Source organism: Protopterus annectens, chromosome 8.part0 (genome assembly GCF_019279795.1).
Source record: "Protopterus annectens isolate FY-2018-M chromosome 8.part0, PAN1.0, whole genome shotgun sequence".
In the NCBI taxonomy this organism is placed as follows: domain Eukaryota; kingdom Metazoa; phylum Chordata; order Ceratodontiformes; family Protopteridae; genus Protopterus; species Protopterus annectens.
This window is the reverse complement of record NC_056741.1, coordinates 1985944227-1985959164: the sequence shown is the minus strand read 5'-3', so window position 1 is coordinate 1985959164 and position 14938 is coordinate 1985944227. Positions and strand designations below refer to the sequence as shown.

At 42.6% G+C, this 14938-nt stretch overlaps 1 protein-coding gene across 1 annotated transcript in view; it reads left to right on the top strand.

The window, feature by feature from the left end:
* Positions 1–14938, top strand: part of ZCCHC14 (zinc finger CCHC-type containing 14) — a 1045305-nt gene that overhangs the window by 425697 nt on the left and 604670 nt on the right. The window contains exon 2 of the mRNA XM_044081530.1: positions 3472–3598. Within this exon, the coding sequence (XP_043937465.1) occupies positions 3472–3598 (127 nt within the window). The remainder of the gene's footprint in view (positions 1–3471; positions 3599–14938) is intronic.

Here is a 14938-nt window from a genome sequence, read left to right as displayed (position 1 = left end):
CTAAATAGAAGACATGCCCCTAAAGGAACTCTGATCAGAGTCAACTAGTTAAGCCTCCCTGTAAGTTACAAAGCTCATGATGTACTTCATCTAAAACTGTGCCCTCTCTCTGGAACAATTTCCCCAGAACAAAACTAGTACATAATATCTTATTGATCTCAAAATGAGACTAACAGTGTGCCTTAAAGACAGAAGCAAAGCTCATTATTGATGGAACCAGAGTAATAACCAAATCTGTAACAGCCATATAACTCCTGCTATCCTGCTACAGTGCTGATCAAACATCGTCTATGTGACCAACTGCTTCACATTTTCTCATACTGTTATTGTTACGAAATTTCTCATACTGTCAAAATTTGGAATCTACTCTGCTACGTTTTAGATAAGGCTTTATGTCTTTTATACAGAAAACAATGCTTTTTTCTGTAGACTAATGCAGTTAACTAATTGCTGCAGATTTGTATGAATATTTCTGTCTGTCTGGATGTTTATCTCTGCATTATTGATTGCGTATTTTGCATTCATGGTTTACTGTACTTTGTTGGTGTCTTATTGTATTTGCCTTTGACACAGGTCTTGGCTGAAAATGGTTCTTAAACTAGTCTGTCACTTATGAGTAGCCGGAGGTAGTGGTTGCTGATTTTGTTTGCGATGGTTGGCCAAAAGATGCTGAAGTGAATCTAATTGCATTCTTTACTGAGTCCAATACTTATAGCAACTTTTTCTAATATGTTCTACTCAATCTTTTATTACGGAGATCTGAAAGTCAGCGCTGGAAATATTATTTCTTGTAAAGTATTTATTTTCCACTGTTGTCGCCCTCGCCAGTCACTTGTTTTGATGCATTCCATTTTGGGTATGATTGCTACAGCCAATTAGGTCATTTGCTTCACTGAACCGGACCTGATTGAGAGCAGCTAACAAGTAAAGCAAGGGACCTGATTGGCTGTAGCCATCATCAAGAAAGCAAGTTCTTTCGGGGGGGGGGGGAGCGGAATTGCGCAACAGCGCTGCCGAATGAACAAGCGATTTTGAAACCCATGGCTGCTTCATATAGGGACCCTCGTACATGGGGAGATAATCAGGGGCTCCCCGCGGCTGCCTAACGCCGGCTATGATAGGCAGTATCTGTTATGTTTGGGCAGAAGCTATAATTTGTCTTTAGTCACCATTAGTTTGCTGAAAACCATAGGTTTCTTGGCAGTAACCATCATATCAGCACCTCATGTAAGCATCTTTATGGGAGTCCTACAGTGGATTTTGAGTACAGTAGCCAAAAACCTGGATTCCACATCCCATCAGGTTAAAGTCTCCAAGGTTTGCAAATCACAGCTTTAAGGGTCATTGTGACAGATAATTTAGCACTGGGGAATCCTTTCCAGTTATAGACTTCTCAGATGATGATTGCCATGGCTACATCTGCCCCACTTGGGGTAGGGTAGCCCTACATCTGGCAGATTCGGTCCAAAGTGTCTGGTCATCTCTGTAATCGTATCATAGTCCTGGAGATGTGAGCAGATCTTTTTCACTCTTTCTGTGCCATTCAGGAATTCCTTCCTTAGGGATTGAGTGCCATACACTCTACAGCATGGCAGTAGTATGATTCATCAGCAAATTGCTGTTGTCCTAGGAAGCCATGTGAGTTTGGCAGTGAAGCATTGATTTGCTTTTCACTGTATCCTCTTTTTCCCTGCTCAAGCCGGCCGAACTGTTGAACATTCCTGAACCTTCTGTGCTATTGTGTTGTATATAACTTAAACACCATTTAAACATGTAGTAGGAACACCTCCTAACCTGTATTGGTAAGATATCCCATATTTGAGGAACTTCTGAACTAAAAGTAACATCCGTACAGTGCCAGGAAAACTTTTGCACTGTTGCTTTAAACTGGTATTGACTGGTACATACCACTGAAGAATATTTCGACTACTGCATTGTAGTCTCCCTGCAGTAATTAGGATGCATGCCCTGACTACAAACAGTGATGAATGATCACTAAATACAGGTTCTTAAGGAACTTTGTAGAAACCCAATTAAGTGTGCTGGCAGTCTCTTGATGGAGATTTAATTGTTATTGTTATAAATGTTACTATTTGCAGTCCTTAACTTTATCTTGTACATACTTCCATTTCTCTGTCTATCCATTTTTCGAAACCACTTAACCTGGTGAAGATTGTAGCAGTAGGACTGAGCAAGGTAGACCAAACATCCCATATCTTTAGTAAGAATCTGTAACATGCCCTATGGGATTCCCATGTTTTCTTGGGCAGTCTGGGAGAGAACATCCTTCCTTCATATCCCCAATCTGCTTTGTTGTCTCCTGTCAATAGGCTGTGCATGGTACAACTTTTACTGGAAGTTCGTGGGGGGGAGGGGCATCTTCATAGGGTACGCAAACCATCTGACTCATTTTCACCTGTACTCCTATATCTTTCCAAATTACCTGGCTCTTTACTTTGTCATTGAGAGCGCACCCATCTACCCTGTGAAGGAACTTAATTTCTGCTGCTTGTATCTGTGATCTTATTTCAGTCACTTCTCAAATCTGATGACCATAGGTGAGGATGATGGCATAGCCTGACTGCTAAATTCAGAGCTTTATGCTATGACTGTGATCTTGGTTCACCAGCATAGTCTACTACAAGGCCTGCATTACTGCCAGCATCCACTGAATCTCCTGATACTTTCCACCTTCACTCTGGAGCAAAACCTAAGATGGGTAAATTCTTCGACCTGAGAATAGCTGTTTTTCCTTGACTATAGAGAGTAGCCTACTGTTTTTCTATAAAGGAACCTTGACTTCTGATATGGAGGTGTTGAGTTTTATCCTAACCACTTCACACTCTGCTGCAGACTTCATTATTGCATGCTGGAGATATGTCACTTGAAATTCCAGAGAGAACTTCTGCAAGCAAAAAATATGTAACCCTGATGTTTTCAAGCCCTTAAGTTGTATGTAAAAATTCCACATGTGTAGAATTAGTTTCCAGAAGTATGTAAGAAAAGCAGTAATGTGTGAGTGTATGTATCAATGTAGGTCTGTTTTCATTTTTGGCAAATATAAAACATTTAAGACTGTAGCACTGTTTACATCTGGTAGAGTTTGTAGAATTGCCAGTCCCATGAAGGAATAAAGTGCACCATACAAAGTCTAAGAGCAGCCTTAACTTTGTAAAGTACTTGTAATGTACATACTTGTGGGTATCTTTTCTGCAGGCTGTGATGGTGTGCATAACCATTTTGTTACAAATGTCATGCTTGAAGCTAATTGCTGTCTCTGTTCAAATTGTGTAGTGATTTGGCATGTTCTGAAGGAGCAGAATTCACACTAGTGAGGTCTTTTGATGTGTAAATTTTCTTGACTTGCTGTTCTGTGATAATGTACAAATGAATTGTTGGGATTTTTGGAGAACTGGTATTTAGTTTCACAGAGTGCATTAACATTAACTGATCCTTTGTACATTTTTGCAGGTCTCACAGAGAGTGGAGGCTGTAAATGGCAGTGTCAGTGGTAATGGTTTAGAGAGTGCAGTGCATACATCAGCACATTCCTTTGAGGAGTTGTCACCAAAGAGATTTCCTGGAAAACACTCTAGAGGTGAGCCTTAGTCTGCATCCCACTATTTTGCTTAGAGAGAATATATTTGTAAAGATGTTTGAAGAGAAGTCAGTCTTTGTTACTGAAACAAAAGCAGTGTTACTGGCTTTGTGCAAACGATATGGATTATGATCAGGTCTCCAATCGTAACCGTATTGTTGTGTTTGAGATGTGGATGCCAAGAAACTCAACTCAAGAACAAATGTGAAGAGGCGAATCTTGGCATCAATGTTGGCAACACATAGTACAGGATTATGACAGGAGACCCAATCATAAAATTCATCCATTTTGTAATGCTTTTCCAAGCTGTCCAAATTACAGACAGAGAGGTAAGGAAACAGTCTGTAACACTAGTATCTAACTTGGAAAAAAAAACAAAAAACATGCCAGTCACAGGTATGGCAGATGAGGGGGTAAAGACTGAGTATTTGAAAAAAAATGTAAATACTTTCCTTCTCCACAGTAAGGCTCTTTACTTATTTTTTCTGTTTTAGATTCTAGAAGAGTCATCTGTCTTTGTTTTGATGGGCTGCTTACTGTTAGGCAGTGAATTACGTACAAAAGACTGTATTGTGCAAATTGCAGATGCCATATCGTTATGCCCTTGCTAACATACATTTGCCGTTGCAATGGTTCAGTGTAATCCATTTTTCATGCCTGTAAAAGTTCGATGGTAACTTACCAAAAAACACAGGGATGTGGGACATCAGGAATGAACCGCTTGGGATTAAGTCATATTTCCGCCCAAAAACTGTTTCTGAAGTGACCTTGAAGCAGACCATTTGCTTCCTTGTTTTCTGAGGTGGGGCAGAAATCATGAGAGAAAGGGTAAGAAGGACATTTTAATTCTGGATGTGCTTTGCCATCTCGGGCTTTATGTAAGGTAAAAACTTATTCTTGGAGCCACAACATCTGTTTGTCTTTGTTGCTAGGAGGAAGGGACATGCATGCCTTGAAGACTCTTGTGATTGTTAAAGGCCACTCTACTATAAGCATGACTACTTTCAGTGCTTTTCTTAAAACTGTCTCCATCTCCAACATCTGTGAAGTGACCATTTGGTTTCTGATGTGTAATCTCTTGTCCAACACCTCTTTAGTGACATTGACAAAAATCTTTTGGATATGATTCTTTCTTTTGGATACAGTTCTTATCTGTATTACAGTATTCTTAACCAACACTCTTCTTCCATTCAGCTGGTTCTACTCTTCCTGAAAAAAAGTGAATGTCTCTGTCTTGGGAGATGCAGCTGAATGAATGCTTAAGTACGCAGTTTGGTATTAATAAGGGTTGTGTAAAGAAAATCATCTGCTCAACATGTTTTCATTGAGCTAGACAGTAGTATAAAAATTAAGTAATCTTGTTATACAGAACTGCAATTAAAAAGAGAGTGCATTCTTATTCTTTAAGCTGCATTCAGACATAGTTAAAGATTTACAGACGTATTGGTGAGAGCATGCAACTATAACCCATGTACCAGATAACAGCCTACTGTATGGTAATTCCCTTTCTAACTTTACTGTAGTCACAGTCTATAAATGCATGCGCTCTGTAGTCACCTGCCATACCTGTTATGACATCTAGAAAGTATTCGCAGGACTTCTGACTCAATTTGTTTACTTCTGGAGTATGCAGTCTTAAGACTGATGACCTGTCCTTATGCATGTGACAGGTAAGCTATCTATTAAAAAATTTAGTCCATGAAAATTTTGGGGTACCCTAGCTTCCATTATGTTTAACTTCTTTGTCAGCTGAATATCATCATCTACAGAGGGCAAAACTTTTCTGGTTTACATTTTCTTTTTTAAAAGCTTGTAGTTGCTTGTCATAGCTACCCCCCCCCCCCCCAAAAAAAAGTTTATATCACACGGGATCACCCATTACCAACAGTTCAGAAAATAGATGCAAGAAAGCCAGATGTAGTAGTCCACGAAAAAGACAAAAGTAGCATTCCTCATTGAAACTGCTACACCCAGTGACTATAGTGTATTGTGTACAGCGAGAGAGAGAGAGAAACAAAATCCTAAGAATACCAGGATTTACAGGCAAAATGAGAGGAATGTGGAATAAGGATACCCAGACAGTTCCAACATTAGCAGATGGAGTAACAAGTCTAATAAGAAGAATTTGTAGTCATATTTAGATATGCTACTGATAAATGTAACTCTTTATGAATAACAGGAGGAGTCAGTTCAGGGCACACTGCGAGTGCTGCAAAGAGCACTTTTGGATAACACCAAAGACTGGAGCTATACTAATTTAATGAAGTTTAATCCTACCCTTAATGTGGAATAGAGTCCGTTCCAGTCATGGTATTAGAAAACCAAATGACTTGGAGAAATTAAACCATAATTGTTCTTAAAATGTCAGTAATTTCCACCTGTTCAGGAGTGGTTACCATCCCCTAGAATTCATAACTCAACATGCCTTGTGTATTTTTAATAGACTTTGCTCAGGTGCTTTATTGGAATATTCTTGTCTGCTGCTCATGCACTTTTATGATGCATATGACTCCAATAATTTTGGTTTATTGTGCTTCAGCATTCATACTTACTGTTCATGTAATCCTTATAATACTGTACTGTATTTTGTTACACTGTACAGAGTCGCACTGTCCTATAACTGCTTTTGCTGCCCTATGGCATGCAATTACTGTATTGTACTGTTGTACTGTTTTGCACACTGATATATCATGCCATACACCCTCAACCTTAGATAGACCAGGGGTCATCACATTCCATACCTTTACATAACATGTGTTCCTGATATCTCTAGATCAGCCACAGGCCCTCAGTCTGTCTTAGCTTCTTCTGTTATCAATCGTCTAGCACTAGGCACCCTGAGGCAGTGCATAAACAGCCACTTGCTTACTGGCAGCCATTTGCTGTTACCACAGAATGAGTCCACTCATGAGATAAGTACTTACTGCAGCTAGAAGCAACCTCTCACACAAGCTAGGTATCAGTACCATACTAACACAATACCTGTACATGGCAAGACAGGCCAAAACCACAAACTTCCTAGGTGCAGTACTGTAGACTTGTGCTTCACAGCCATACCTCAACAACATGGTAACACTCACTCCACACCACAGAAAAACAGTTCCTTCCGATACCACCTTAACAGACAAGAGTCATCATTAGTAGTCTGGTTAAGCCTTTCATGCCACAATAGCAGTTCACTTGCCATGTTAATATACTTTTTGGAGGTGACTCTCTAATTCAGCACAGGGATGCATTGCTCAAGGATGAACAAAGACAGGGTAACAGCTGCCTCTCAGGTGCTAGAAAATGACTAGTTCATCAAGGCTGCCAGGTTCCTTCACCCAAAGTGCGAGTATGACATGGTCAGTGTTTATGCAAGTGTGAATGTCTTGTGATGCACCTTCTTAGATTATATGAAGATGTAGAAGATGGAGCCATCTGACTATGGCTTTAAGACTAAAAAGAAACGAGTCATGTGCAGTAAGCTGCAATCAGCGAGAATTATACCACAATATAAGCAAAAGGTAATTGACTTCAGTAATTGGCTTTGTTATTGGTGTCATTCTGAAGGGGCCCAATGTGTGTGAACTTGGAAGAAGATGGAAGAAGGTCCCACCTGTTTTGCCAAGGTCAGCTTGCACTCTCATCAGGGCTTTAGCATATAGGCTAAGACTTATTCTACCTGCCATGTAGTTAATTTTTAAATGGTGTCCATCTCCTATCTACTCAAGCTGTTGGCCTATAAAATACAAACTTGTATCTGGCAAATGCTCATGATCTTGGCATTGAACTGCACCACACTGATAAGAAAATGTCCTCCCTCAAGGCCTTCCTAACAGCTGTCATTGAAACACTTCCAAGCTTTCCTGCTGCTCTTGGAGCAGCTTAGTTGCATACTGAGCAGAGTTGCCGTATTGATCAACTTTAGCCTATACAAAGTATAGGTCCCTCTTGTAGTCTCGGTGCTACCAGCACAGTCCTGTCAAATTAACCATTTTCCTTCCCTAATAAATCATGCAGTAAGAACCTGCTATCAATAAACGGACAGTTTCCTATCATCTCTGTGGCCAGCCTGATAGATATTGGCATCCTGAGACAATGAAGCAATTGTCTCATGCATACTGACAACCACTTACTCCTGAAACAAATACTTTATGTGAGAGGTGTAGTTGCACTATGAAATTGGAGGCAAGACTCTCACATAAGGACAGATCAATTGCCAAACAGATTTTCAGCGCACACACACTTCAGACACTAATGACATGACACATAAACCCACATATTCGAAGGTACTCACTAGTAACTTACCAAAAGATGAGGCCTCCCAAACAGAAACCACTTACACATATAACAATGCAAAATACAATCACAGCACATAATAACACACACACATACCACTGTCTCAACAAATAAGCACATAAGGAGTAACACCACAAAACCTAATGTACTGGTCATAGGTGACTCCATTGTGAGACACATGGATGTTCCCCTTACCAGATTGAATATAAAGCAGGTTACGGTTAGCTGCCTGTCAGGTGCCAGGATCCATCAAGTCACTCAACAAGTACCAGTATGACTCCGTCATAGTCCATATGGGGTAAATAACTTGAGATGAACCTCACTGGATTGTCTCAAGACATGACTGAGTTTTCAGATTTTGTGACAAGCAAGTATAAGTCTAGCCTTAAGCAGCATTCTACCTTCTCCAAGGATGATGCCACAATACAAGCAAAAAAAATGGCTTAGCTTTTGGTGTCAGTCCAAGGGGATCCAATATCTGTCAGCCTGAGAAGACATGGTCAGCAGGCTACACTGCTTTGCCAGAGATTGCCTGCACCTGTCTCCTCTAGGCTTTCAGATGTTAGCAAAGGCATTTGCCACCCCTGATGTTCATCGTGCATACAGCTGCAGTCATAACAGATGGGTTCTCCTGCCGTCAGGTGGGTCCTCGGTCGGCCGAATTCCAAAGTCTAGGTCCGGCGTCGGTCGTTATCGCTTCTTCTGTGACGTAAGTGCGCCAGGGGTATAAAAGAACCAGCCAACGCCATTTTCTTCAGTCTTTCTTGTCGAGCGGTGCCCGAAGCAGAAGCAGTTCGCAAGTGCCGGTCGGCCAGCTCCTGAAATTACGAAAATTTTGCAACCGAAGTCTTCTTGAAAGCTAAGTACCCCATTGGGGAAACTTTTCTTGCTTCAGACCGATGTCAGACAAAGTTAATAATTGTATTTCATGTGGGAAGCAAATACCGCATAAGGATTTCCATTCCCTCTGTATTCCTTGTTTAGGCCCAGACCACGACGTCTCGGTCTGTCGCTTTTGTGCTACATTCAACAAACGCACCATTAAGCGTCGGGCGGAGTTCGCCCAGCATTATTTTGGCAAAACATTTAACTATATTATGTCGTCGGATACTCCGACTCCAGTTTTGTCTAAAAAATGCAAAGATAAGGACCGACACATGAGGTCCGCGGCCTCTACCGACACCACGCCAAAGCCGACTACACGTGGTCCGATTCTCAGCGAGGCGCCTACGCAGCCCCCTGACTACCGACGACACTTCATTGGCGGTGTCTCCTGTGCCCGAGGTCGCAGGCTCCTCAGCCCACACCCCGACTACAGATACCGAAGCCACTCTTGGCGTTGAATCTCAAAATGTGGACAGGTCTACCTCCTCTCAAGGTGTCTTCAGACCTTCCTCTTCTTTTTCCATCAAGGCTTTCACCAAGTCTAAAGCAGCCATGCATTCTAAGAGACAAGCTACACAGGGCCCATCTCCAGGCCCCATGCCTAAAAAACAGATGCTTAAGATGGCTGAGGATCTAATTACTCTTATCAGGGGTTCTCAACCCCCCCCGGACAAAAGGCTCAGAGTGGAGGAAGAATCCCCCTCCTCTGATCAGGGCTCCATTATATCAGAGCACTCTGATGGACAGGAACATTCTTACTCCCCTTTTGAAGACTCTGATGCAGAGGAGTCCATTCCCTCTGTATCCCCCCCAGAGGATTACTCATTTGGGGAAACTTTGCATACCTTAAGGGAACACTTCCCTGGGAAGGCCAAGATTATTCAGATTCCAAGAAAAGGCTTAGGGAATTTCTCTTGCTACCTCAGCTCAGGCCTCTAGCTATACCTCCTGTCTTGGACATACTAGATGATGTGTACTCGGAGGCCTGCCTTAACCCGGATTCTCTACCTCCAGCTCCAGTCAAGCCTGACAGATACTACAGGGTTCCTGACTCACACCAATTTCTATACAAAAGCCATGCTGCTGACCCAGAAACTATCTCACAGGGCCCCAAGGGAATTAAGGCCTCCACTGCTAAAAATCCATTACCTTCCGAGAGAGATTCCAGATCCTTAGAAAGGTGGGGAAAAAAGGTATATACCTCGGCCACCTTAACCATGAGGGCATTAAACTGTCAGTTCCATATGCTAAAGTACCAACAGTTATTGTTATCACAATTGAGAAGTAAAATGTCACAACCTGAACAACCAGACTTGAAGGAGTTGCAGGATTTGATGCATAGTGCAGAACAAGTGGGTAAACTTACCTTACAATGTGGTTTTGATGCTCTAGAGGCCTCATGTAGAGCTGCTGTTACAGGATCAGTCATACGTAGACATGCCTGGCTCAAGGAACAAACCTTACCAGATCATGTCAAAGCTAAATTACTAGATGCCCCTCTACAAAAGGATGTATTATTTGGTGCTAATGCTGAGGAGGTATTAAGGAAAATGGAGGAAAAGGCTAAATCAATGCAAACAGTGAAGGATTTTCTACAGGTACAACCCCCACGTTTCAGTAGAAATTGGCCTTCCAAAAATTGGTCCTTTCCAGCCACGGACAGACCCCAAAGAGGTAGATACAGAGGGGCAGAGGGCAATCCCAAGGATCGTTTAGAGGCAGACAATGGCAAGCTCCTACACAAAGAGGTGGTGAGGATAACTCGCAACCATTCAGAAAGCAAGCCCAATGACTTTCCCCTTTGCATGCCAAGCAAGACTCAAATGGCAGCACCCTTAGGCGGAAAACTGGCATTATTTTCAAAAAATTGGCATATTGTCACAAAAGACAAATGGATCCTGGACATTATAAACAGAGGCTACAGATTCCATTTTCACACCCTTCCAAAATGAGAGGCATGCCAAACCTGCCACACAATCAAAGGGCAGAGGCACAAAGACAAATTTCAGATCTCATAGACATGAAAGCTATTCAAGAGGTACCTACGCATCGAACAAGGTCAAGGTTTTATTCCAGACTATTCCTGGTACCAAGGAAGGAAAAGATTGGAGACCTATTTTGGACCTATCCATCCTAAACACATTTCTGCTCGTACCAAAATTCAAGATGCTCACTCTACAGCAGCTTCTTCCCATGCTGGGCAAGGAGTCTTGGCTGGTAACATTGGGCCTCAAGGAGGCATACCTGCATGTCCCAATCAGACAAAATTGCAGAAGATACCTCAGATTTCTTGCAGGTTCAACCCATTATCAATTCTCTGCATTGCCCTTTGGCTTATCTACTGCGCCCAGAGTATTCACGAAATGCCTGGCATCAGTAATTGCCTACTGCAGACTTCAAGGGATACAAATATACCCCTATTTCGACGACTGCCTGATCCAAGCGGACAGCAAGCACATTCTTCTGAAACATTTGGCTTATGTAATAATGTTGTTGAATTCTCTGGGATACACAGTCAACAAAAAGAAATCAAGGCTAATACCCTCTCGGAAAATAATTTTCCTGGGTGCCAACTTGGACACAAACACCCAGATGGCCTATCTCACGCCAGAGAAGCAGGGGCAACTAACTCAATACTTCATAACACTAGCAAATTGCACCAGGCTGACTGCAAGGAAAATCCTGCAGGCTCTGGGATTCATGGCATCTTGCATCTTACTAATCCCATGTGCAAAGCTGCATATGAGGAAACTTCAATGGTACCTGAAAAACCTATGGTCTCAACACAGCCACAGTTTGGAAACAATAATACCACTAATTCCATGTCTTCAAAAGGAATTTCTGTGGGGGGCTCAAGCATGCCAAACAAACACAGGTCTCCCATTCAGCAAGCCTCAAGCAAATCAAGTCATCACAACAGACACCTCGGACTATGCCTGGGGGGCGCACATGACAGATCGGTGCATTCAGGGCAAATGGTCCCAAAAAGAAAAGCACCTACACATCAATCAAAAGGAAATGCTAGCAGTAATAAATGCTATTATAGCTTTCAAAGACCTTCTGCAACCAGGTCAACTATTGATAAGGACGGACAACACCACAGTAATGTGGTACATAAACAAACAGGGAGGAACCCATTCATACCCCCTATGCAGACTGGCCATGTCACTTTGGAACATGGCCCTGGACTTACAAATCGAACTACAAGCACAGTACTTGCCAGGCAAGGAAAACACGCTGGCAGACAACCTAAGCAGAAATATGACAGATCCACACAAATGGAAGTTGCATCCTCAAGTTTTTACAGAGATAATTCAAGCATGGGGAAGGCCAGATATAGATCTCTTTGCCTCCCACAAAAATCACCAATTGACAAAATTCTGCTCAAGGATTTTTCATCCAAAGGCCTGGAGAGTGGATGCTCTCTCTTTCAGTTGGACATCAATGACAGTTTATGCCTTCCCACCTCTTCCTCTGCTGCCCAAAGTTCTATTAAAAACCAGAGCAGACAGACCAAAGATGATTCTCATTGCTCCAGACTGGCCAAGACAACACTGGTATCCACTCCTGAGGAGCCTGACGCATTTCCCACCATGGACCCTACCTCTAATGCCTCTTCTTCTGACTCAGCACAGCTTCAAAACTCTTCACAGTCATCTAAAAACACTCAATCTAGCCGCATGGAAGATTCTTTAGCATCACAACAGACCCTACTCTCCAAGGAGGTGCAGGATGTCATTTTGGAGGCCAGAAGGCCGTCTACTAGAAAAACTTACTCCGCAAAATGGAAACTGTTTTGTGTCTGGAATGAGAAAAAGGGCCAGAATCCTGGAAAACTGAATATACCTCAAATATTACAGTATCTAGCTGAGCTGCTAAGCAGTGGACTTTCTTTCTCCTCCATCAAAATCCATGCCTCAGCCATTTCTGCAGAATACAACACTGATCCACCCTTATTCTCTCACCCCCTCTTAAGACAGTTCCTCAGAGGGGCTAAGAATCTAAAACCCCCAAGGAAACAACCAATACCTGCTTGGGATCTCAATTTCATTCTAGAAAAGCTGACCTTGCCTCCTTTTGAGCCAGCTGCCTCATCAGATTTGCAATATTTGTCCTGGAAAATAGCTTTCCTTCTGGCTATTACCTCAGCTCGTAGGGTATCGGAACTACAAGCTCTCATGGCTGTGCAGCCTTTCATCATCTTCCATCAGGACAGAGTTTCCTTACGAACCAACCCGTCCTTTATGCCAAAAGTGGTATCCAGGGTAGCTTTGAATCAGGCTATACACTTACCTACCTTTTATCCTAATCCTCAAAACAAAGGGGAGAGATTACTACATTCCTTGGACATCCACAGACAACTGCATTATTATTTGGACAGAACAAAGCCTTTCAGAAAATCAGAACAGCTCTGTGTGTCCTATGCTATAGGAGCTCAAGGAAAGCCAATTTCCAAACAGACCATCTCAAAATGGATAGCCCACTGCATATGCTTTTGCTATTCTTTTCATGGCAAAACTGTACCTACAGGCATCAGATCTCACTCCACAAGGGCCACGGCTACCTCTGCAGCTTTTCTCAGAGGAGTTCCTACCAAAGATATTTTGGAAGCAGCCACTTGGAGTTCTGTGCATACCTTCTCCAAGCACTACCACCTTCCATTATACTCCAAATCTAGAGCGGGCTTTGCCGCTGCAGTCTTGCAGGGCATTCTGGCTCCTCCTAGTTCCACCTAGTGCCTACCACCCCTTTCTTAGCTTTGGGATTCTACCCATCTGTTATGACTGCAGCTGTATGCACGATGAACATAGTACAGTTTTGTACCTACCATAAATGTAGATGTTCGAGTGCTAATACAGCTGCAGTCCAGGTTTCCCTCCCTCCTTCCCCTCTTGGGACAGGCCTATTGGCCAACACCTCCTCATGCAACCTGATTGGGGTATTCATTCTTGATGTATTTGCTTGCACTACTGTATTTTGATTATATTGCATTGCTTTATCACACAAATTTATGTATTGCCTTCCTTCTGGGGGCACCTGACATCTGGGGCAAGAAAAACTGAAGAAAATGGCGTTGGCTGGTTCTTTTATACCCCTGGCGCACTGACATCAGGGAAGAAGCGACGACAACCGACGCCGGACCTAGACTTTGGAATTCGGCCAACCGAGGACCCGCCTGACGGCAGGAGAACCCATCTGTTATGACTGCAGCTGTATTAGCACTCGAACATCTGCATTTATGGTAGGTACAAAACTGTACTTTCTGCCTTTTTTAGGCAATGTCAAAATAACCAACCTCCCAACATAACAAAATCCTTTCTTGGTAAACTCAAGGTACTCCTGCTTAATGCTAGGAGTCTAATCAAGAAGCTGCACTCCCTGGAAGCACTCCTCACTTTGGAAGATGCTGACATCTGTGCAGTCACTGAGACATGGTTGAAAGGTGCAGAAAGCACCTTGGCTATGCTGTGCTACAGTGCCTTCCATACATTCAGACCACAGAGTGTGAAAGAACCAAAGGAGGAGGTGTATCCATCTTCATTAAGGATAAGTACATCTTGAGACTGGTAAAAGAGTATGACTCTTAAGCTACTCTATGTCCAGTTAACTATAGGCAAAGCCCTCTACCACATCATAGCTGTCTATAGGTCCCCCACCCTGAAACAGGAGAAGCATACCACATACCTGGGCTTACTGGAGTCGCTTGCCATATAGCCCAACACCTTACTTATGGGGTGATTTTTACTTATCCTGCCGCTAACTGGGAAGCATACACAACCACAAACATGCTGGCTGAGGGGTTCTTGGACTTTGTCAGTGCAAATTCTCTGAAATAGCTATTTAGAAGACCCACAAGAGGCTGAGATGTTCTTGGCTTAGTACTCACTAACATGGAAGAGCATTGCATCCCCCCGTGTAATGTCCTTCCTGGTAAAGATCAGACCATAAATCAGTCTTGTTCAATGTAATTGTAAGACTCAATACCTCATCAAGCTCAAAAACACTTAAGAATGTTTCAAAGACAAATGACCTTCTACTTAGTGATGGTATAAGAAGTTTCAAAGCCCCCTCAAATGCAGATAGCATGGACTGCTGTGCAGAGGTGTATACCAATGCCCTCTATAACAACTTAACTTAAGCAGTTGTATGGAATCAGGTGTACCTGACTGGATT